This window comes from Natrix helvetica, assembly GCF_964273705.1.
Source record: "Natrix helvetica genome assembly, chromosome: Z".
Classification (NCBI taxonomy): domain Eukaryota; kingdom Metazoa; phylum Chordata; class Lepidosauria; order Squamata; family Natricidae; genus Natrix; species Natrix helvetica.
Genome location: NC_138554.1, coordinates 60,365,568 through 60,390,845, shown reverse-complemented (window position 1 = coordinate 60,390,845; position 25,278 = coordinate 60,365,568). Strand labels below are relative to the sequence as shown.

The 25,278-nt window shown below is 42.0% G+C and overlaps 1 protein-coding gene across 2 annotated transcripts in view; it reads right to left on the bottom strand.

The window, feature by feature from the left end:
- The window catches only part of EPHA5 (EPH receptor A5), a 227,446-nt gene that overhangs the window by 155,582 nt on the left and 46,586 nt on the right, over nt 1-25,278 (bottom strand). For both annotated transcript variants that reach the window (XM_081970085.1, XM_081970086.1), the window contains exon 3: nt 11,104-11,767. In XM_081970085.1, coding sequence (XP_081826211.1) covers nt 11,104-11,767 — 664 coding nt within the window. The remainder of the gene's footprint in view (nt 1-11,103; nt 11,768-25,278) is intronic.

Here is a 25,278-nt window from a genome sequence, read left to right as displayed (position 1 = left end):
GGGGTGGCTGGATGGGAAGTAGCCTTGTAAGTAGGCTTGCATCTGCCCTCTGTGTACCAGTGACTTCTGACCAGCTTTGGCTCTCTTGTGTGGCTGAGTGGCCAGCGTGGGAGTAGGCTAAGGTCTGTGGGGAACCAGCAGGATGGGTGGGAGATATAGGTGGGGAGGAAACTGCAGCAGCCATAACCTTTTTGGGGGTGGGGGGGATTGTTGTAACATCAAACTGGTCACTTAGTAGCTAAGTGACCAGTTGTAAGCCAAGGATGCCTTTTGCACTTCTATTTTCTTTATTTCTAGATTATTATTTTTCTTCCCTGCTTATCTTTTTTATTTCCCATTTTTGAAAATCAATAAAAGTATTTAAAAAATAGACAAATTTCTAGTGGTAGGCTATTCCAGAGGGCTAGCTCCAACATCAAAAAACAACATAACAATCGTGTTACTAATTGAACAAATGTAGCGATTCACTTAACAACTTTGGCAAGAAAATCATAAAATGGGGCAAAACTCACTTAATGTCTCATTTAACAAGAGAAATGTTGGGGTTAATTTTGGTTGTTAAGTCGAGGACTACCTGTAGAGAATAGAAAATATAGAATAGCATAATTGTTCTCTTCTTTAGGCTAAACATAATTCCCTTAGCTTTTCACTGTAAAATTTAGCCTCCAGACTCACATTTGTTGATTTTCTCTGCTTTCTTTCTAGAGTCTCAAAATCTGTTTGTGTTATGGTGACCAGAATTGGGTGCAGTATTCCAAGTATAGCCTCACTAGTTTAATATAAAGTCATTCATTCAATCATTTCTTATGATCTTGAGGTTATCTCTCTGTCGGTGTGCATTGGCTTTTTTGGCAGTTGCATGATGTTACTGGCTCATACTGTATATAAGTGATGGTCCATCAGGACACCTACATTCATCATGCAATTACTACTCAACAATTACTAGTTGAGCCAGATACTGCCTATTGTAAAAACCTGTGCATTTGGTTTTTCCAGTCTACATGAAGGTTCTTACTTCTCTCACCACTGAACTATATCTTGTTGGATAGGGCCAAATACTCACGTCTCTCAAGATCCTTCTGAATTTTGAGTTTTCATTCAAAGTGTTGGTGTTGTCTGCACATTTGATGAGCTCCCCCTCTATCCCCTCATCTACATCTTTTATAAAGATGTTGAAGAACACTGGCCCCAATACAGAATCTTGAGGTATGCCACTGCATGTTATCCTCTATGTAGATATATTTCTATTGAAGACTACATTCTCAGTGTGGTTGTTCAACCATTTATGCATCCATTTGGTGATAGTTCTGTCTATCAAACATTCTTGTATCTTACCAAGAAAGCTGTCTTCTACTCTGTCAAAAGCCTTAGTGAAATCCAAATATATGACCATGTTTCCCTGAAATTAAGACTCCATCTTATATTTTTTGCCACCAAAAATGGCACCAGGTCTTATTTACAAGGGGGGATGTCATCCACTGACTCACCTCACTTGCGTGCATCATCCCTGGCCTCTTTTTCGCTATCAGAGGTGTTCTAGCTAGGGAGAACTCGGGTGGACAGATGGAGGCGAGCCAGGACTTAAAGCAGCTAACAGCTTTTAATGGTAACAAGTTGCCAGCGCAGCTATTCACATTTCGAGCGCGTAGCTAACAGGCAACAGCTGTGCCCTGCTTTGACAGCCTTTATATATGCCGGCTGTCAAACCAGGAACCAATTAGCAGCGAGCACAGCGCCCTCTGGTGGAACAGACCAGAGGGAAAACTATGATATACAACACTCCTTCACACTTAGAACGCGCATGTGTAGTCCTTCAAATACCTTGGGCGGTGTCGAGTGCACCCGGACCTTCTGGGGAGAACTTCCACCCCAGCTTCTGGAACTGCTGTCCCTCTGGGCCCAGACCTTCCCTCCTCCACCCTAGTCATCGCTGGAGACTCATGGGGAAGAACAGGTAAGGCCCTTGGATTTGTATTATTATTTTTACCCAGTGACTGTTCGGGGGAGGTAGACCGGGGCCTAGGCTCCTCGTTGTCCGCGGTTTGCAGGGGTAGGCCCTGCCTTTGATCCGTCTCGGTTGTGGCCTCTTGCCGGCTTCTTAGTTGATTCAAGTGCCATCTCCACACCCGGCCATCCCCCAGCTGTACCAAGTATGAGCATGGGCCCGTGATTCTTTGGATCACCCTTGGGACCCATAGGGGGTGGCCAGCGTAGTTTCTAGCATAGACAGCTGCGCTGACATCAAAACCCTTTAGAGTGCTGTGGGAGTCTAAGGGTCGCCCAGGGGCATAATCGGGGTGCAGCCTGTCTAAGCTGGTCCTAATGCGCCGACCCATTAACAGTTCCGCCGGGCTTTTATTGGTAGTGGAGCATGGAGTGGCATGCTGCCACAGCAAGAATTTGTTAATGTCTTCTTGCCAGTTGTGGGGGCCAAACCTTGCTAATGCGTCCTTTGCCGTCCGCACCGCGCGTTCTGCCAGACCATTAGCCGCGGGGTTGAAGGGGGCTACAAAAGCGTGTCTTACCCCTAGCTTGGTAAAGAACAAGCTCAGCACAGCTGAAGTGAATTGGGGCCCATTGTCAGAAATGACAAGATCCGGTAACCCATGGGTGGCAAATAACCCGCTTAAAACCTTAACAATAGCTGGGGCAGTAGTAGAGGATAACAGAGCAATATCAACCCATTTAGAATATGTATCTACAATTACAATAAACATTTGGCCCCTCACTGGGCCTGCCAAGTCCACATGGATTCTGGACCATGGAGCCTTTGGTTGCTCCCAGTTCTGGATGGGTGCTCTGGGCCCGGCTGGTCGGGACTCCTGGCACTGTGAGCAGCCCGAGACCCATCGCACAATGTCCTGGTCCATTCCTGGCCACCAAGCATAGCTCCGGCCCAGAGACTTCATCCGAACTATGCCTGGGTGGCCGTCGTGGAGGGTGGTGAGCACCGCTTCATGCAGGGATGCAGGGATGACAACTCGGCTGCCCCACAGTAGGCAGCCCTGTTGTGCAGAGAGTTCATGCTGACAGGTGGAGAATGGTTGCCACTCGGTGCCCACTGGCTTAGGTGGCCAACCCCACATAGTCCAACTCAGCACCGTGGAGAGAAGCTTGTCCCGTCGTGTGTGTGCGGCCACATCAGCTTATGTAATCGGCAGGTGCATCTCATCAATTAGCAGGACCTCGGCAACAGGAGCAGGGTCTGTCAGCGTGATGGGCAAGGGACATCTGCTTAAGGTGTCGGCGTGGCAAATGTGCTTTCCGGGCTGGTGGACCAAAGTGTAGTTATACACAGCCAGGAACACAGTCCACCATGTAAATCGTGGAGAGAAAATCTGGGGAGTTTGCCTGTCCCCGGCGATGATTCCCAGCAGGGGCTTGTGATCCGTCACTATATGGAAGTGGCGGCCATAGAGATACGTGTGAAAACGTTTCACCCCAGCTACTATAGCCAAGGCTATCCGATCAAGCTGGCTATAGTTCCTCTCAGGGGAGGACAACGTACGGGAAAAGAAAGCAACAGGAGCCTCCCTACCAGAGGGCAGCCGGTGGCTTAAGACAGCCCCGACTCCGTAGGGAGATGCGTCACAAGTCAGAACAACAGGAAGCGACTTGTTGAACTGGTGGAGGACACTGTCAGAAGTTAGCAATTTTTTAACAGTCTTGAAAGTGGAGTCTTCTCTCTTGCCCCAGATCTACTTAGCCGAGCGGTCAAGCAGTCTGTGGAGAGGCTCCACAATGGAAGCCTTGTGTGGCAGGAAAATGTTGTAAAAATTCAGGAGGCCTAGAAAAGCTTGCAATTCAGCTTTTGATGTAGGTGTGGGAGCCTGTTTAATGGCCATCACCTTGTCTGGGGCTGGATGAATTCCTTTGCTGTCAATCAGGAAGCCTAAAAACTCTACTTGAGTCACTGCAATTTTGCACTTAGTTGTCTTGAGCTTTAAGCCCACGCTTCGGAAACGACGAAGCACGGTGCGCAAACGGGCCAGGAGGTTGGTCAGGGAGCGGGCAGATACCAGGACATCGTCGAAATAAGGCACGATGCCTGGTATGCCCTGTAAGAGTCTTTCCATCAGATTTTGGAAAAGCCCTGGTGCCACACTGACTCCAAATTGGAGTCGGTTGCACTTAAATGCCCCTCTATGTGTGACAATTGTCTGGGCTTCAGCAGTTGCCTCATCCACAGGCAACTGCTGATAGGCTTGGGCAAGGTCTAGCTTTGCAAAAATTGTCCCCTGACCCAGAGAGTGCAGCAGGTGCTGCACCACGGGTACAGGGTATGCGCTCTGCTGAAGGGCACGGTTAAGAGTGCACTTAAAATCACCACAGAGACGCACAGACCCATCACTCTTTACTGGAATAACTATTGGGGTCTCCCAACGGGCATGGTCTATGGGCTCTAACACCCCTTGGGCCAGCAGCTTCTCTATTTCCGCGTCTACCTTTGCTTTTAAAGCGAAAGGAACCCTCCGTGGCTTCAACCGTCATGGGGGAACCTAGGGGTCTAAATTAAAAGAAATGGGGGTACCAGTGTACTTCCCCAGACCTTCCCCGAACACGTCAGGAAATTCCTTGATGAGCATATCCAAATGCGGATTGCTCTGAATTTGATTAATGCCGGTAATGGCTAACCCAAGGGATTCAAACCATTCCAAGCCCAACAAGCTTGGCCGGGGTCCGTTCACCACTATAAGAGGTAGCTGCTTGCTATATTGTTTAAAGGAGACCTTTCAAATATATTTTCCCAGAACAGGGATGGATTTCCCCTGGAAATCCCTCAACCTCAGCTGACAGGGCATTAAGCTGGCTTTAGAAATGGCGGGCACCAGTCTCTTAATGGTGGCCCAAGAAATAATGGATACGGCTGACCCAGTGTCAACCTCCATTTTGCAGGGTCTGCCTTCCAATTTTACTGTGAGGAAGATTTTTCCCCGTGGACTATGGACAATCATATCCACTTCAGCCTCTTCCCTGTCATCCTGAACTGAGAAACAGGAGTCTTTTTTCCTGAAACTCTGGGGCCTGCCTGATCTGAGGGGTTTTTTTACATATTGGCTGTTACTTTGCGAGTTGCCTTCAAGCGCACTCACACAAGGCGCAACAGCCCTGCAGACCCTAGCCAAATGACCTCTTTTCCCACAACGGAGGCAGGTTACGTTTTTAAAACGGCACTCCGCTCTGTCATGCCTGCCTGCGCACCCGGGACAGTTAATTTGGGGGGTGTTCTTACCCTGCCGACCTCTGGCTTGCTCCGTTTTCAAACGATGGACGTCATCATTTCCAGCAGCTCCGTCGTCCCCGAAAACGTCTTCGTGATGAACATCTGAATGCTTATCGGCTGTTGGCAGCTTTGAAAAGCCTTGTATCTCGTCAGTGGATTTGTTTGACAGCTCCACTGCCCGAGCCTCATCCAACGCCGTCTGTAAATCTAGCTCAGGTTTGGTTAACAGACGACGCTGAATTCGGAGGTCCCTAACCCCCCCCCCCCATTTGGTCTGTCAGTGCCTCATCGAAATCTTTAAATTTACAATGGAGAGCCGCAGCCCTTAAAGCTGCCACGTATTCATTAATAGACTCTCCCTCACGTTGGAACCTCCTGTAAAATGCAAACCTCCTTGTCATGCAAGACGGAGTAGGGGCGTAATGTTTTTTTAATTTGGCCATTAGATCATCCCAGGACACTGTATGAATGGAGTGAGGGGCCACTAAGGTTCCTGCCAGATTAAACATTTCAGTCCCACATAAATTTAGGAAGCACGACTTCTTACGTTTCTCAGTCAAATCAGTATAGTCGTTGGCTTCTAAAAAACATTCGAATTAGGAAATAAAAGAGTCCCAAGTTTCCGTGGCCCCATTAAACACAACCGGAGTGTTCATCAATGCCATCCTGAGGCAAATCTTCAGCTCGTGGGGGGTAATCTGCGGTCCTCTTTGTATTCAGTGACTCACTCGACCTCTCGTCGAGTGATTCCCCTGAGGGAAATTCAGCTCTGTGACTCAGCTCAGCTTAGTGACTTTTAACAGCTCCTCCTGGGCTCCTCCTCTGTGATCCCACCTTCGTCGCCAATGTTCTAGCTAGGGAGAACTCGGGTGGACAGATGGAGGCGAGCCAGGACTTAAAGCAGCTAACAGCTTTTAATGATAACAGGTTGCCAGCGCGGCTATTCACTTTCGCACGCGTAGCTAACAGGCAACAGCTGTGCCCTGCTTTGACAGCCTTTATATATGCCGGCTGTCAAACCAGGAACCAATCAGCAGCGAGCACACCGCCCTCTGGTGGAACGGACCAGAGGAAAAACTATAATACACAACAAGAGGCCTTCAGGGACTTCTTCATCCAGCAAGGCTTGCAAGGCTTTCCTGAAGGCTTCTGCAGCTGATAACAGAGCTCTGGATCAATCCACAGCTCTGATATCAGCTACAGAGGCTTTCAGGAAAGCCTTGCCAGCTGCAGAAGAAATGGGCAGAGTTTTGTGAGGCCTGGCTACAACTGTCCGAAGATAAGTAGTAGGGCAGCTCCACACACTCCATCCCACCCCTAGCTTAAAATTTTTACCTATGCACCCTGGGTGGGGTCTTAATTAGGGCTTATTTGGGGAGTAGGACGTATATTGGGCACATGTGTAAAAATCAAGAAAAACTTAATTCTGAGTAGATCATATTTTCAGGCAAACACAGTATATACAGAACACAGCATTTCCCTGATCTCCTAATTTAGCCACTTTATCAAAGAAGGCAATAAGGCAATGATTCAGACATTTTTAGGAAGTGCATAAAAAGAGGTTGGATGGCTATCTGTCAAAAATGCTGGTCTAGATGACCTTTAAGATCACTTCCACTCTAATTCTATGAAAATCTGCATCATTTTACAAATAAAAATAGAGCTCTGACAGTGAGTAACTAATGATTTTAGCCACAGCAAGTCAACATGCCTGAATATTTTTAGTTTCTATTTTAAAAAGACAATTATATCAATAATTACTAATACTTCCCTAAATTAGTAACAGTTCGTTGGTGGTCAAAATAGAATTGCAAGTTATACTAATTCAAATGGTTCGTGATGGGAAACAAGCGTAAAATATTTTTTTTCTCTTCATTAAGCAACCACAACGTGATGACCTGCTCTGTGAAAAATTAGAGGTCAATCATATAATGAGATTTGGTCCATGTACTGACTTGACTTGCCCAGCTTCCTGTTCTAAATGCATTGCCAACAAGATGATGGATTGAACACATCAGTATCACTTAGCAGATTTAGCCAAAACAGACTAAATTGTTGCCATATGTTCATGAGGATTAGCAAGAATTTCAACACCATTTATTTAAACAAATTAAAAAATCTAACCTGGTAGAAATGTTAGAGCTTATATTTTATATCCTCTTCATCATGTGTAAAATGTTATAAATCAACTCCTGGTTTGCATTACTGCTAATGTTGGTGCATTACTAATATAAACTTTCAATTATTATTGTGTTATGTTTTCAGAGTGAATCTGTGAATCTGTGACTGGAGCTTTTTAAGTAGCCTTGCAATCTCAATCTATTGTATGTAAACCAATCTCAGTCTATTCCTCACAATCAACTCTAATTAAAGATGAATTTGAACTAATACCTTCCTTGCTATTTAAACTTACACATACCAGCCTAAGTGGCAATTCATATGATGTCAGTATCCAGTAGTATCATAATTTATAAGAAAGGTAAGCAATTCAGAAAGCATGAACCCTGAACCTGCAATCATCTAATCTATAATTGATCAGATAAACAAATAATTGCCATTAATAATGCTTGCTTATTTTTGAGGCACATCTTACCGATCATATTAAGTTATACCTTGCCATTGTTCCTGGATCATTAACTAAGCTTATTTGCTAAGAATACCTTAATCACACATTAAGTTAGCCATAGGCAGTGGTGGAATTCAAATAATTTAACAATAGTTCTCTGCCCTAATGACCAGGAGGGGCTCAGTGGTCATGTGACTGGGTGGGCATGGCCAACTCAAAATCATTCAGATCGATGGACGCTTTGTCTTAGCTGTTACAATGTAATAAAGGTTAACCGGAGAAGCAAGTTCTATAAACTGGGCAATAAAGATTAGGCTAGAAACAACACCAGAATGTTTCCTTCCTGCCTTCTTTACAGGATTAGTTCTATAAAGTAAAAAAAAAAAAGAGAGAGATTTCTTCCAACAACCAGTTCTCCAAACTGCTTAGAAAGTTAACAACCGGTTCTCCCGAATAGATGCGAACTGGCTGAATCCAACCACTGGTAATAGGAGGAAACAAATTTTAATGCAAGCCAGCGAAAAATGGCATGATATAATAATTTAATGTTTATACAACAAAAATCAAAAAATACGATGCAAAATATTAAACATACTTCTTTAAAAAAGCATTGCTGTATAAACTACTATTTTCTTTTGAAATGTCCAGAAGTATCATCTACTTTTTTTTAGGAAATTGCAAACCATAATTCTTCACATATCCAAAAGAATGCATCTTATGCAAAATGTTGTTTTTAACTATCATTGCAAAAGCTCTTTGCTCTCTGAAAAGGGATGGAGACATAACATTAATAGAGCAACAGAGAAAAGTAGATTTATGGTATTATTCTTGGACCAAATGAAATTCTATTATTTTGGACAACTGTTCAAAGAAAATTGCAAAACCATTCACACAAAACGTAGCATGATAAAAATGTTTTCGGAATTATATTGTCTATGGATTAGATATTTCAAAGATTTCTGCAAGAGCACGGATATGTTACTGAAATTTGGTGCTGTTTATATTCTACAGGAAACCAATAGCCTTGAGTTTCTTGTCAATTAAGAGAATATTTTTCTGCAAATACCTACATTATCTCCACATAAAAAAATGAGTCTTGGCAAAAATCATTTGATTATCAATTGAGTAAATATATGTTTGAACAAAGAAATTCCTACAGTGTTTTGTAAATTCTAGTATTACATTTTTTATAATCTGTCCTATTACTTAAAGTATATAGATATTCACTGTAAACGTAACTGTATCTGTACCCTGTAATTTTATTGTAATAATTTTATCTTTATTTTATTTTATCTTATCAATATAACTTAATTTTATTTCTATTCTAGGATAACTATTATATTATTAGTTCTGGTACTGGTGAACATTGATAGAGGAACATATCACTGACAAAATATGAAAGGTAATTCATCCCCATCAGCATTTTCTACTTACATAATAAGTAATATAATATTTTATCATGCTTAAAGTTTACAGTAATTAAATACTCAGTAGTCTCTATTTATTTATGTGTATTTGGCTAAGCAAAGGCAGATCCAATTGTATTTGCTCAGAAGATCAATAGGAACTATCAGAAGTATAGACTAGACAAAGTTGAAAATATATCCTGGAAGAAAGCACTAGTAAACTATTTTAATATTGTTGCCAAGATAAAACACAAATGCATTCATACAGTTACCAGGAATTAAGCATAACTCAAAGGAGACTCCATTTTATATCACCATTCAACAAGGAAGCATGAAATAATTAAAAAACCAGAAAACTATCAAGCTAGATAATCCAACAGTCCTGTCAAGATGGCAATGTAATCAAGTAAACATTAATAAATTTAAGAATATCCTGCATTATAACATTGATAATTGCTTAATTGTCACTAATGGCATCAGAAACTGTTGAGTAGATTGAGTTTATGATAGATTGACTGATTGACTGACCGACTGATTGATCGATCAATCAAATTGATTCCCAAAGCTGACAAAGGCAAAATTCAACCATCTTCCATCCTCCCAACTCTGATGGTCTCTGAAAATTAAAAATTAATTAGTAGCCTTTATAAGTGAACTCTCTAAAATCTCAAGATACAAAGAATAAAGATTTGAGGTGATACAATATATTTGGATGAGGAAGAAGCCTTTTGGTGACAAAATATACCGTATTTTTTGGACTATAAGACGCACCAGAGTGTAAGACGCACAATGATTTTGAAGAGGTATTTTTTTAAAAAAGCTTTTGCACTCTGCAGGCTCCCAAACCCTCTGCACGCCTGGTTTTTTGCAAAAAACAAGGGTGGGGCATGCAGAGGCTTTGGTGGACTTGTAGAGTGCTCCTGGGGGCTGTCCCCAGGAGCACTCTACAAGCCTCCCAAACACTCTGCAGGTCCATTTTTGCAAAGGGACAGGGTTTCATTAGGCCAAAAATGCTGTATTCAGTGTACCAGATTTTCACCCACTTTTTTGGGGGGGGGGGGGAAGGTGCATCTTATACTCCAAAAAATACAGAAAATGTAAAAAAAATTGGGAGAGGAACAGAACGTAACAGAAACTGACATTTAAAATAGCTGAATTGACTCCTGCATGTTTGCTTGTTTTTCTCCTAAGTATAGGAATGCAATTAAAATATGCCCACATGGGAATGCTATTGTACTGAGTCCTTTGGGAGAAGAGTGGCATATAAATCCAATAAACAATAAACAAACAAACAAACCATGATTATTTTGTGTTCAAAGGGCCTCTTTCTCATCCAAATATATTGCATCACCTCAAATCTTTATTCTTTGTATTTTGAGATTTTAGAGGGGTCACTTATCAAGGCTACTAATTAATTTTTAATTTTCAGAGACCAACACAGTTGGGAGTTATGTGTTTCCCTAACATCTGTGAAAAAGGTACGCTTACTATCAAGGATATTTAGGAGGATTCAAGAATTATCAGTGTCTCTTAGAAGAGCCAGATTAGTATTCATGTAATTCTCAATTTATGACCACAATTTAGGAATGAGTTATAAGTCATTGTGGTAATTAAGCAGTTTACCACATGATCTGACTCAATCTTTTGACAACCATTGTAACTCTGACTGGTGATTAAGGGACCAGTCATTAAGCAACTGTGATTGTGAGTTCTAATTCTGCCTTATCTAAGAAAGCACTGTGAAAAAGCATATTTATATGAGAAACAATTAGGCTGCCATCCTTTATTATAGGACGTTCTCATTCTCTATATGTGTTTGTATACATATGAGCGCGCACACACAAACACAGATTAATATTTATCTTCCAGACATATCAATAAAACTATTTCTGGCATAAAATCCTTACCCTGGCAGGTGCTGTTCTTCTCCTCATATCCTGCCTTACATATGCATTTTCCAATAGGCACCAGCCATTCCCCTTCAGCACTGCAATGCATCCTTGGGGGTTCATCAGTCATTGAATTGTTCACGCATGACCCTAAGACTTCTAGTAGCTGTGAAGAATCAGCTCCGGTGATGGTGTCAGGAAAGATGGCAAGGTTTCGAATCACCAGGGGGCACTTTTTATAATAGACCCGGACAGATACCAGTGCAATGCAGGCACCCACGTCCTGAAAAGCAAGGTAAAAGCCCTTTTTGGTTAGAGGTCCAACATCTCTCACCTCTGTATTTAGCTTCATGACTCTATCTCCAAGATCTAATTCTGTAAAACTCTCATCTGCTGCAATAGTATCAATCTTGATGTATTGGTTTTCTTTCACATTCCTCCCATCTTCATAATCGGATTCAAAATAATACATATTAAAAGTCTCTTTGCAAGTTCCAAGACCTCCTGGAAGGCTGTTACAGTCTCTAAGGGTAAATTTTAGTTCAATGAAGATCCGAGAAGCTCCTTTGTTAGAGATCCAGCTTGTCAAAAGCCAATTATTCTGAGTCTGTTCCATCACTCTACACACTTGATATGTGTGGATTGGTGCATAATTTTCATCCACCTCACCAATTTCTTCCCACTAGACAAAGAGGGGGAAGGGAGAAAGAAACAGGAAAAAAAATACAATTTTAAAAATCAGATTGCAAATGCCCACAATTCTACATCTGCTATTATAGAATGAGGCAAGTGATAATGAAAAAAATAAAAATAAAGTAAAAGTACCAAACCTTATCTATACCTTTAAACATTGAAGTAGATTGTTTTTCTCCACAAGTTGCCCATAGCAGCTAAGAAAATCAGATTTACAATGTTCACCTAAGCTTTGTTTTCTAATTATTGATATATTAGATTTTTGTGACAAGTAACAAGATTGTAAAATAGGACAAAACTCACTTAACAACTATCTTGCTTAGCAACAGGAGGGTCAATTATGGTTATAAACAGAAAACTACTGTACTATATATAGACTCTTTACAAAGCAGAACACCTAGAAATAATTTTGAAAATAGGAAAATAGTTTGCTTTGAAAAGAAAAGGACTCCTAAAAGGAAAAAAATTGCCATAGCTGAAGTATTTGGTTAGAAGACAAATATAGAAATTGATCATCAGTTTCCCATTTAATGGTAAGCATTTTAAGTGAATTACTGTACTATAAATACTTCAAAAAAAAGGTTAAATATTTTTAAATATTTTAAAAATAATCGTTTTCCTGGACTAGGTTGCTAGCTTATTCAATTTATGACTGATTGGATAGTTTGTCTTCTACCTACATTTTCTAATAATGACATCAATTATTTCTGTTTCCTAGTGTATTTGGTGCAAGTCTGGATTTTCTTAAAGTGTGAATATTAAGGCACCCACAAAACAAACATCCACTGTGAATAGGAATTCATGTTATCACAGGACTAGAGAGGCCTAGTCATTCTACACTACTGCTTTGTCATAAGTATGAAATAGGCTATACCCAATAAGATCTGGACTTGCCTACCTGATTTTCTCTGGAATAAGTAAGCAGTGTTACTTAGAACAATATTCAAATATACTACAATTTGAAGGTTATCTACTACCATTCAAACAGAAGAAACAATCTCTGGAAAACATAATAAAAATAATTTCTGTGGTACCAAAAATGGGTAATACTACAATACTAAGGAAAGTATTTCATCTACAATACTAAGGGAACTATTGTAGATGAAATATATGGCTAAAATGTCAGGATACTGCAGAAGCTCAGACCTGTATGTACCTGTGGAGAGGAGTGAATAAAAGGAGGGTTTGGGGAGGAAGGGGAGGAGACAGAGGGAGTGCAAGAGAAGGAAGGAGGGGCTTGGCTGGGGGAAAAGGAAAAAAGGGAAGGGAAGAAAAGGAGCAGGAAGCAGGGAGAGAGGAGGTGGGACCAAGGGGAAAAGGGGGGATAAGGGGATAGGATACCAGAGGCTTCTGTGGGCCAAGTCTGAGGGAGAGGAGAGTATAGGATAGGAGAGACTTCTGTGAGGCAAGCCTAAGGGGGAGAAGAGTTTGAGTGAAAGGAGGCAAGCAGAGGAAACAACGAAGGAGCAGACGGAAGGAGAGCCCAGCAGACAGTTCAAGAGAGAGTGAAGATAGAGGAAGAAGCTCCAACCAGCCACCTGAATTCTACCCCATCCGTGACCTGCCTGGTGAGAGGAGGCTGACCACCACCCCATCATGTGACCCTGGAAAGTAGAGGTGCATCAGAGAGGGACCAGGTTGGACTGGCAGTCATACGAAGAGGACCAGAAGAACCCAGACTCCAGCGGCCCTTACGAGGTTTAGCGCTACATGTACCTATTTGACAAAACAACTTTTTCAATTAAAAAAATCTGGTCCCACTGCTTGAAAAAACATAGACCTTTCCAACATAGCACATTGAACATTAAGAACCCAACTCTATCTTTGAAATCTGAACACATTCTTATTTATATTCACTGTCATAAAATTGTACTGCTTTTTAAAAAGCATCATTTTGTAATTATTAAGAATCTCTTTCTTACATTTATCAATCTCAACAGCATCAGAATATACATTCTGTTCTTTCAGTCTCTCATTATAACCAGATCAATAGCAGCCATTTCTTTTGCTTTTTGCTACTTTCCTCTATATCAACCTCTTTCAGGCAGGGATAATGGCTACCACGCTCAAAATTTATCTCTTTCATCAAGGGAAAAAGACAGACATTTACGTACAAGCTGGTCCTGTAAGTCTGCACACAATCATAAGAGAAAATGATAGTTATAAAGAAAGGAGCTACAGATGTTTCCTTATGATTTCATCTTTCCTTCAGACTTTTTCTTTATCTGAACAAATATCTATACAAAAGTGGCAAATATTACTGTCACCAACATTTTAGTAAAGTCCTTTTTTGGTCTCCTTCCTTGAAGAGAAACATAATAAATGTTGGGGAGATCATAGGTCCAAGAAAACAATCTTATAAAGATGGCAAGAAAGGCTGACAGCATATTAAATATGTTTTTGGAAGGACGTTCTTATCTTCTTCCATAGATCAAGGTACATGCTAATGCTGCAAAAGTCACAATCTAATTAATTAATTATTCAAGATGTCCAGAAGGAAGTGATTTGCCAGATACAGACTACAGATAGTTCTCCACTAAAAACAGTTCATTCAGTATTATTATTATTATTATTATTATTATTATTATTATTATTATTATTATTATTAATTCACATTTCTAAACCGCCCCCTCTCCCAAAAAGGGACTCGGGGCGGTGTACAGTCCACAATAAATCACAGATAAAATACAAATATAAATACGGCTATAAATATATGTATGTATGTGGAGGAGGTTAAAATTAAGAGTCCTGTACAGAAGAATAAATATGAGGCTAAAAGCCCTAAAAACAATTAAAACTAAAACATTACCCTTAAAATAACCAGATGAGAATATACTACCAGGAGTTCATAGATGTAACATTTATAATCATGCCAGGCCAGCTAGTCGGAACAGGTGAGTCTTCAATTTTTGACGGAAGGAGCGGAAGTCCGAGGTGGTTCTAATGTCGGGGGGGAGGTCATTCCAGAGGGTTGGGCCCATCACAGAGAAGGCTCTACTCCTCGGCGCCGCCCACTGGCATTGCCTAGTGGACGGCACTTGGAGAAGGCCCTCTCTGTGAGAGCGGATTGGCCGCAGGGATGTATGTGGGAGGATGCGATCCCGCAAGTAACTAGGTCCTGAGCCATGGAGCGCTTTAAAGATAGTAATCAGGACCTTGAAACGCACCCGAAAAACCACAGGTAGCCAGTGCAGCTCGCGCAGGAGCGGTGTTACGTGGGAGTATCTAGACCTCCCCATGATAACCCGCGCGGCCGCGTTCTGGACTAGCTGCAGTCTCCGGGCGCGTCCCAAGGGAAGCCCCATGTAGAGAGCATTACCATAATCTAGGCGAGACGTCACCAGCGCATGAGTGACTGTGCGTAGGGCATCCCGGTCCAGTAGGGGGCGCAATTGGCGCACCAGGCGAACCTGGTGGAACGCCCCCTTTGCCACGGCTGCCACATGGTCATCCATTGACAGCCGGGCATCTAGGAGGACGCCCAAATTGCGCGCCCGTTCCACAGGGGGCAGTAGCTCGTCCCCTATGGCCAGCGATGGAGTCAGCTGGCTGAACCGAGGTGCCGGAAGCCACAGCCACTCAGTCTTGGAGGGGTTGAGTTTGAGTCTGTTGTCCCCCATCCAGACCCCGACGGCTTCCAGACACCGGGACCTTTCAAAGTTACAATGGCACTGAAAAATGAGACCTATGACCATTTTTCACACTCAGAACTGATGCAGTATCACCATGATCAACTGATCAAAATTCAGATGCTTGGCAACTTGCTCATATTTATGACAGTTAAAAATAAGGTAATACAAATAACAGTTTGTATTCTACATTAAAATTAAATATGTTTTTAAGAAGAAGAAAGAAGAGATAAATCAATTTATTGAAAAAAGAGGCTGTTTAAGAAAAACATGCTTTTTACTTTGAACACACCACTTCTTACTTTGATCATACCTACTTTCTCTCCCATACTCACATGCAGCCTTAAACATATTCAACAAGATATGGATGAAGCTCATGATTATACACCCATAAGTAATGCAGTTCATCTACAGCATATATGATTTTTGTCAGATCTACAACACATCAAAAATAAATCTTTGTCTATGTCAATCTAGAGATGGGAGTAGATTAATTAAGTAGTTCTCTACCTTTTTTTTAACCATGGAACCCCTTTAAATACCTTTGTGGCCACAGACTACGACCATAGATCATCAAGACATAATTCATGATTTTAAAGCACTAGTCTAAATCTATCATTCATGGACCCCGTGACAACATACACTTCCGGGTCTGCGGATCACAGGTTGAGAACCAATGGATTAGTTTTCTTAAAATTTCTTAATTTTAAGTTGATTTTCTCAGTTTCCCAATTATCCCAGTCTCAGTTTGTCATGTTTGCTGCATCAGGTAGACACTATCTCTTCCAAATGCATTTGGAACAAAAAATGTACTTAAAATCTGCATAGTAGTTTATAATATGCAAAAAATATTGCTGATTTGGAGAGGTGTGTAGCGCCTGAATAGATTTGCATAAAAATTTGGATCAAATGAATTTCTCCTCCATATCTAGAATGAGAACAAAATGACAATATAACAAAGACAATAATCAAAAAGTTTGAGTACATTTATGTTAGATATTGTAAATAGTTACAGAGGTTTCCACTCCAGTCCTCCATTTAGGCAGGAAGCCTGAGTTAATCTGATTGGTTGAGAGGCCTGACAGCTCCCTATAAAAGGGGAACTGTCAGACCTCACAGTTGCTGGATTGTACATACTTGACTGCTAATAAAGCGCTGTTGTTGCATTCATGTCTGGAGTCTGTCCTCTCATTGCCCTGATCTAACACTGGCGATGAAGGTGGGATCGAGAGGCAGATAGGACGAAGAACGAACAACGAGACAATCCAGCAAGTAATTCAGCCCGGAGCATTCAGCGCGGCCTCGAGCAGCCATTTTAAGGCGGCAAATTCAAACCGCAAAACAAAATGGCAATGCACGCTCCGCCAACTCCGTTCGACCCCATCAACGAGCACTGGGAGTCTTATATGTTGAGGTTCGAGTGCTTCTTGGAAGCCAACGACCTCATGGGGGTACCAGACTCCCGAAAGAAGAATTTGTTCCTGGGCTACTGCGACAGAGAAGTTTTTGAGACAGCCAAGGACCTGTCAGAGCCGACCCCGATTCAGGCCGCAACCTGGATGGCCTTGCAACAGACTTGCTAATGCATTACGCGCCCAAGCCTTCTCACCACGTTCGAAGGCACGAATTCTACATGAGAAACCAACGAGAGAACAAGTCTATCAACCAGTACGTGGCTGCCCTGCGAAAAGCGGTTACCCACTGCAACTTCCAGAAACTAGACGACCACATCCTAGACCGTTTAATATGCGGGGTAAGAGACATTCCATTACAGAAACGCCTGCTGGCTCGATCAAACCTAACGCTGCAAATCGCCCTTGACGAAGCAAGGGCATCTGAATCTGCTGACCGGTCTACAGAGACACTACAGCGACAAAACTACGCGCCCCATACCGCCACAAAGCAAGCAAGGGTTCACCATGAGGCCGCAGACCAGGAAACCGATGACAGCGAGTGCGATGACAGCTATCGCATGCGCAGCAGCCGCACACAACCGGCGCGAAATTTCAACTCCAGCCTGCCGCCCTGCGCAAGCTGGGGAGGGAGCCATCCCCAGTCTACCTGTAAATTCCGGGATGCAATTTGCCAAAATTGCGAGAGAAAAGGACACATCGCAAAAGCGTGCCGCAGCTACGGTCCTGCCACCACTTGGCAGCCACCAAAACGCCAACAGAGGCCCACCTCAGGGGCTTGGCACAACCAAAAAGGGCGCCCAGAGAGAGAACAAAGGGAGTCAGCCCAGAGAGAGTATTCCCAGAGAGAGTATACCCAGAGAGAACCACTCAGAACCTATCTCACCACGATAGGTCAGGTCCGCACAAGGCGGCCCAAAAAGCTGAAGCTCACGATCCTCATAGAGGACACTCCCTGCGAGCTAGAGGTTGACACAGGATCGTTTCTTATGATCATTTCCTGGTCAACACTCAAAAAGGCTATTCCTAGCCTCAAAAAACACCAGCTACGAACGCCAGACATCATGCTGCGCGACTACCAGGGAAACCAAGTTCCCATCGTCGGCCAAGGCACCTTCAGGGTCCAGTTCAAGACCATAACGGCCCAGCTACTGGTAACCGTGGCAAGCACACCCCTGCAGAGCCTCCTGGGGCTCGACTGGTTCGAGGCTTTAAGGCCTGGCTGTCACCGGCATCAACGCGGTCCAGAACAACAGCGCCGCCGAGGCAGTTTTTAAGGAGTTCGAGGACGTCTTCAGCTCTGGCCTCGGTAAGTATGTGGGGACACCAATTTCTTTTAATTTGGACCCCAATGTAGTGCCAATCAGGCTCAAACCCAGGAGGGTACCTTTCGCCCTCTGACCCAAAATTGATAAGGAAATTGACAAGCTGGTGAGCCAGGGGATCCTAGAACCAGTCGACCATGCTTGCTGGGAGACCCCAATAGTGACCCCGGTCAAGCTGGACGGGTCAGTCCGCATCTGCGCGGACTATAAATTTACAATAAACTTTGTGCTACAACAGAGCGCCTACTGTGTGCCCATTGTACAGCACTTACTACATTTGCTAGGGCCAGGAAATTTTTTTGCGAAATTAGATATGGCGCAGGCATACCAGCAGTTGCCTGTAGATGGCACCACAGCGGAGACCCAAACCATCGTGACGCATAGGGGTGCATTCAAATGCAACCACCTACAATTTGGTGTTAGTATCGCCCCTGGACTGTTCCAAAGCGTCATGGAACGGCTTTTGCAGGGGATACCAGGAGTCGTCCCCTATTTTTATGACATATTGGTATCGGCTGCAAATGAGGTGCAACTTTTAAAACGCGTTAGGGCTGTTTTGACAAGAATTCGCAAAAAGGGCCTCCGCCTCAAGAAAGAAAAATGCCAAATTAATGTGCCCAGGGTAAAGTTCCTGGGGTACATGATTGATGGTTCTGGGATCCACCCGACATCCCCCAAAATAAAAGCAATTCAGGACGCCCCTACACCTCGCAATCAGACCGAGTTGCAAGCTTTCCTCGGGCTCCTTAACTTCTACAGCGTCTTTCTCAGACAGAAAGCAACACTTGCTGAACCTCTACACCGGTTACTAGCCAAGAACGCCAAGTAGACCTGGGGACGAGCAGAGGCCGCTGCTTTCGCCGGTGTCAAGCGCCTTCTCACAACAGACTCCCTACTGGTCCAGTACAGCCAAACCCTGCCGCTGGTCTTGACTTGCGACGCCTCACCGTTCGGCGTCGGCACGGTCCTCAGCCACAGAATGCCAAACGGAACTGAAGCCCCCATCGCCTTCTACTCGCGAACCTTGTCTCCCGCTGAACGGAACTATAGCCAATTGGACAGGGACGCCTTGGCTGCTATAGCGGGAGTCAAGCGGTTCCACGAGTACCTCTATGGCCGCGATTTCAAACTTGTGACCAACCACAAGCCGCTGCTGGGGCTGCTGGCTGGGGACCGACCCACCCTGGTGGCCCTCTCTCCACGCATGACCAGGTGGACTGTTTTCCTGGCTGCCTATTCTTACAAACTCGTTCATCGACCTGGCTCCACGCTCGGACACGCCGACGCACTTAGCCGCTGCCCCCTGCCCGAACTGCTGGCTGACCCCACTCCGGAGACACCGGTCCTCCTTATTGACTGTTTGGACTCTGGATCGGTCTCCTCTACAGACGTTGCCCGCCTTTCGGCGAAGGACACTGTCATTAAGCAAGTGATTAACTGGGTGTGGAGGGGGTGGCCCAAGGGGCCTGTTGGGGCTGAATTTTAGCCGTTTTATGCCAAACGTGATGAATTGTCTGTGTTAAAAGGTTGTCTTCTGTGGGGGGACCGGGTGGTTGTTCCACACAAACTGCGTCATTCAGTATTGGAATCTTTGCATGTGGGGCACCCTGGCATTGTCAGGATGAAGGCATTGGCCAGGAGCTACGTCTGGTGGCCTAACATGGACAGGGAAGTAGAAGAGTGGGTGGCCACTTGCACGCCCTGTCAGGAATCCAGACCAGCCCCTCCAGAGGCGCCCGCTAAGGAGTGGGAGCGCCCTCAGGCTCTGTGGTCTAGGTGCACATAGATTTTGCTGGCCCCGTTCATGGCCAGACCTTTCTAATAGTTGTGGACGCATATTCGAAATGGTTAGAGGTAGCCCTGATGACCTCTACCATGGCAGAGGCGGTCATCAAGGTGCTACGGCACCTTTTCGCCACGCACGGCCTGCCTGATGTCTTGGTCTCTGACAACTGGCCCCAATTCACGGCCATGCACTTTGAGACCTACTTAGCTAGCCAGGGAATTCGGCATGCCCTAGTCGCGCCATTCCATCCGGCCTCCAATGGACAGGCGGAGAGAATGGTACGCTCAGCAAAAGAAGCCCTCACTAGGATGGGCCCAGGAGATTGGCAAACACGCATCGATCATTATCTTTTAATTCAGCATATCACTCCTAGCGCCACCACAGGGAGAAGCCCAGCCGAGCTTCTCATGGGTCGCCGGCTAAGGTCCCACTTAGACCGGCTACACCCAAACTACTCTGCCACATCGCCCCCAGACTCTAACAGCAAGATTCGGAACTTTAGCATAGGGGATTCAGTATATGCCCACAACTATGCAGGGGGGACTTTGTGGATTCCTGCCACGGTGATAGGCATCACCGGGCCTCGCTCCTATCTCTTGGAGCTAGAGGATGGTAGAAATTGGAGGAGGCACATTGACCAACTCCGCGGTCGCCTAACCCACTCCAATCTTAGGGCACCAGACGAAACTCTGAGGCCAACCAACCAAGGCCCTACCCAAAAGGAGCAACCAGTCACTCCTCCTATAGACTTCTCAATCCCGAATGAACTGGTAAACATACCTGACTTTGTAGCTAGCCCACAGCGAGCCCCAAGCGAACAAGCTCAAAGGACTCCAGCCGCGGCCAGAGATAAGTTCCAGCAATTTCCATCGCCTGGAGCTGAGGAGCACAGAGGTCCCTCCGACCTGCTCCACGAACCGGTTCAAAATGAACTGTGCAGGTCTGAGCGAGTGAGGCAAAGACCCGCCTATCTAAAAGACTAGGTAACCAATAGGAACACTCCGACTAAGAGGGGAGGAGTGTAGATATTGTAAATAGTTACAGAGGTTTCCACTCCAGTCCTCCATTTAGGCGGGAAGCCTGGGTTAATCTGATTGGTTGAGAGGCCTGACAGCTCCCTATAAAAGGGGAGCTGTCAGACCTCACAGTTGCTGGATTGTACATACTTGACTGCTAATAAAGAGCTGTTTTTGCATTCATGTCTGGAGTCTGTCCTCTCATTGCCCTGATCTAACAATTTAATTATGCATATCCAAGTTTACTTCAAATAGAACAAAAACAAAGAAAAGATAAAGAGGTTTTATAGCTTCAAACTGTCCTTCACTCGAAGATACAAATATTTCATTCTCTTATTACTACAAACCAAAACAAGACAGAAAAACCACCTTTGTGTTATAAACTTTTGCAAATGAAAACAAACAGATATTGATCAAATTGCTTATTTTCAAATTCAATGAAGTAGAAAAAGGGAGGAAAAAAATAGTAATTACCAAAATAAAAAGCTTGAGATAATTTAAGCATATTCACGTCATCATGGATTTTCTTCTAAGTCACCAAATTTAAAATACAATAAATTCTCTTTCTCACAACAATATATTTCAGAATTCTTTGCTAAGGAATAAAATTAACATAGTTGGTATCACCTAAAGCTTCAATGCTTCACTAAATTTTGTTCTTTTTACTGAGTTTCAGAGTTTTTCCATTATTTCTCTACATCTTCTCTACATCTTCTCTACATTCATTCTGTTGGGAATTACTCTTAATACTTTTTTAATACAAGATTTACTATTTAGTTAATTATTGGAACTTCAAAGAGTGCCAATCTTTTTTTTTCTGTATTGTCTCATCTTATTCCTGTTCACTCACTCATGTCATCTGGTACAACATTATCTGATACGCATTCTTCAAGAATTGACAATAGCAGAAATGTACAATGCAGCTGACTTGAGAATCTGCTATTTGCAATGGTGGCAAATCTGCTATTTCACATCATCTCCCTGATTTGCAAAGAGCTCTTTACATAGATATAACAATCATGGTCGAAGCCTTGACAACTGATCCATAAATCAATTTATTTTCTTTCTTTTTAAAATATTTTTATTTGACATTTTCCAAACATTAAAATCATAATTACACTTTTACAGCTTTCTGTTATCGGTATTTTTTTCCTGATTTTGGGTTTTCCATTTTCCATTCTATTATCTTATACATATTCTTCCTTGTTTCGTACTTTCTCATTTTTACAATATATACATCTATATACAATATTTCCATCTCTATAGCTTTCTAAGTACATGCCATCTCTTTTCATTGTGTCTGCTATGTTTTCCTCATGCATTGATTTTATATCTCTTTTTGAGCCAGTTATACCACCTATCCCATATCTTATAGTACTATGTTTCCTCTCTATCTCTTAGTTCCATCATTAGTTTGTCCATTTCCAAACATTCCAGCACCTTTTTTTAATGATTTCTGCATTTAAGGGAATGGTTTTTTGTTTCCAACTTTGGGCAAATGAGATTCTGGCAGCAGTAATTATATGAAGCATTATACATTGGATATTCTTACTAATATTTTTTTTTTAATTCCTAGAAGAAACAGCTCAGGGTTCATGTCAATTTTTTGTTCTAACCATTTTTGAATTTTTGTCAGAATTCTTTGGCTTTCAAACATGTCCACCACATATGATAGAAGGTCCCCTGTTGGTGGTTACATTTCCAACAGTTTGGAGATCTATTTGGGAACATTTTGGCCAATCTCGCTGGGGGTAAATGCCACCTATAAAACATTTTGTAGATGTTTTCCTTATAGGATGCCAACATTGTCAATTTATAATTATTTTCCCCATAATTTTTCTCAGTACTCCAATTCAATATTGTACCCGAAGTTTTTAGCCCAAATTATCATTGTATCCATTTTGAATTTTAAGAGACAATTGTATGTTTTTGTAATCATTTTTTCTTCTGTTCCTGTTACTATTTTTTCCAATTCTTGTTCTTCATTTTGAAATATGTAGTGTTCTAAATCCTTTTTATATCTTGTTTGAATTTGTAGATATGGCTACCAGCCTAATTCAATTCCCTGTAATTTTAACTCCTGATTTGTTTTAAATTTTCCTTGCCTATCCAATAACTTCTTATATGTCAATATCCTGTTCAAATATATTACATTGGGGTAGATAATTGCTTCCATGGTTGATATCTATCTAGGAATTTTTGTGTAGAAATTGCTTTTGATTTTCATCCATATTTCTAATAAGGCCCCTCTAACCTGATGTCTCTGGAAATATTTATGGGCTTTACTCGTCCCTCCCAGATAAAAGCATGCCAGCCCAGCTGTAAATCATGACCCTCTGTCATCAATGTTCTTTTATTTTGGAGTACTATCCATTCTTTGAGCCATGTTACCACTGCTGCCTGGTAGTAAAGCTTCCAATCTGAGAGGACAAATCCTCCTTTGATTCTAGAGTCCTGTAGTAATTTAAATTTTATCCTAGCTTTTTTCCCCAGCCAAATAAATTAAAAATAATTTTATTTAGTTCCACAAAAAAGTTTTTCCTAATTTTACTGGTACAATTTAGAATAGAAATAAATTTTTTGGTAGGATATTCATTTTTATGGTCACAATTCTTCCAATCAGTGATAGTTTTAATTTAGCCGAATTTTCCAAGTCCTTTCGTATTTGTTGTAGTAATTTTGAATAATTATCTTCTTTTATAGCTGTTAGCCAAATTCCAAAATATTTTACCTTTTTAACTATTTGCATTTCCAATACTCTAATTCCTCATTTTGCCTTTGTAAGATTTTTAGTAATTATCTTCATTTTATTATTTATTTTTAAGCCTGCAACTTTACCAAATTCCTCTACTTCCTGAATTAATATTTTCTCTGTTTCAAGGGGTTCTTCTATTATAAAAACCATATCATCCGCGAATGCCTGTGTTTTGTATTCTTCCTTTTTAATAATAATAATAATAATTAATAATAATTTATTAGATTTCTAGACCGCCCCCTCTCCCCGAAGGGACTCTTTAACTCTTATTTCCTCTTTTCCCCTAATCCATGTTAGTAAAACCTCCAATGAAAGATTAAATAGGAGGGGGGATAGTGGACATCCTTGTCTGACTCCTTTGTTTATAGTGACTTACTCTGTTAGATCTCCATTCACCATTATTTTAGCTGTCTGGTTTGAATATATTGCCTTAATCATTCTAATATTTTTTTTCCAAATTTCATAATAGCTAATTGTGTAATAATAAACTGCCAATTTAAATTATCAAAAGCTTTTTGCGCATCTATCAATACTAATGCTAATTGTTTCTCCGGATGTGCTTCATAGTATTCTAATACATTCATTTAAATTCTTGTATTATTTCTTAATTGTCTTTTGGGTAGGAATCCGTTTTGATCTGAATGAATAATTGTATTTAATATTTTTAAGTCTTTCCGCAATAATCGTCATAAATATTTTATAATCAACATTTAGCATCCAGATTGGCCTATAGTTTTGGATCAATTGATTGTCTGTTTCTTCTTTTGGAATTAATGTTATAAATGCCTCAGTCCATGAACTTGGCATTTTCGCTTGTTCTAATACTTCATTGTACAATTCTAACATGATTTCCTCAAAAGTTTCTTGAATTTTTTTATATATCTCCGCGGGAATCCCATCTGATCCTGGTGATTTATTGGGGTTTTTTTTGTTTCTTTATTGCCTCCTCCATCTCTGTTAGAGTTATTTTCTTATTTAACATTTTTCTTGCTTCCTCTGAAATACTTGGTAGATTTCTCTCTTGCAAATAATTTTGGAGTTCTTTTTGAGATGTTTTCCTGACTGTATGGAGTTTTTAAAAAGTTTTGGATTATACTTTTTATTCTTCTGTCTTATGGAACAAATTCCCATGTTTGTCTTGCAATTGCTGTACTAGCTTTTTGATTTTTTATTTCTTCAATTTGTGGGCCAGCCATCTACCTGGTTTATTTGCTGTTTCGAAATAGTTTTGTTTTGCTATTTTTATATTGCGTATCATTTCTTCTTGAAGTGTTAGATTGATTTTATGTTTCACCAAATCTTTCTCTTCTTTGATTTTAGTATTTGGTGGCTCTTTCTACAACACGGTCTCCAACTCTTTAAGCTTCTCCTGTAATAATGTTTGCTGTTTCTTTTTTTCCTTATTTCTCCTTGCTGTATATGCTATTGTTATACCCCGTACATAGGCTTTTGTGGTATCCCATATGTTTTGTAGTGTTGTTTGATCTTTCTTGTTCTCCTTGAAGAAAATATCTAATTCCTTATCCATCATTTGTATGTATGATTTTTCTTTTACAATTCTCTGATTTAGCGTCCAT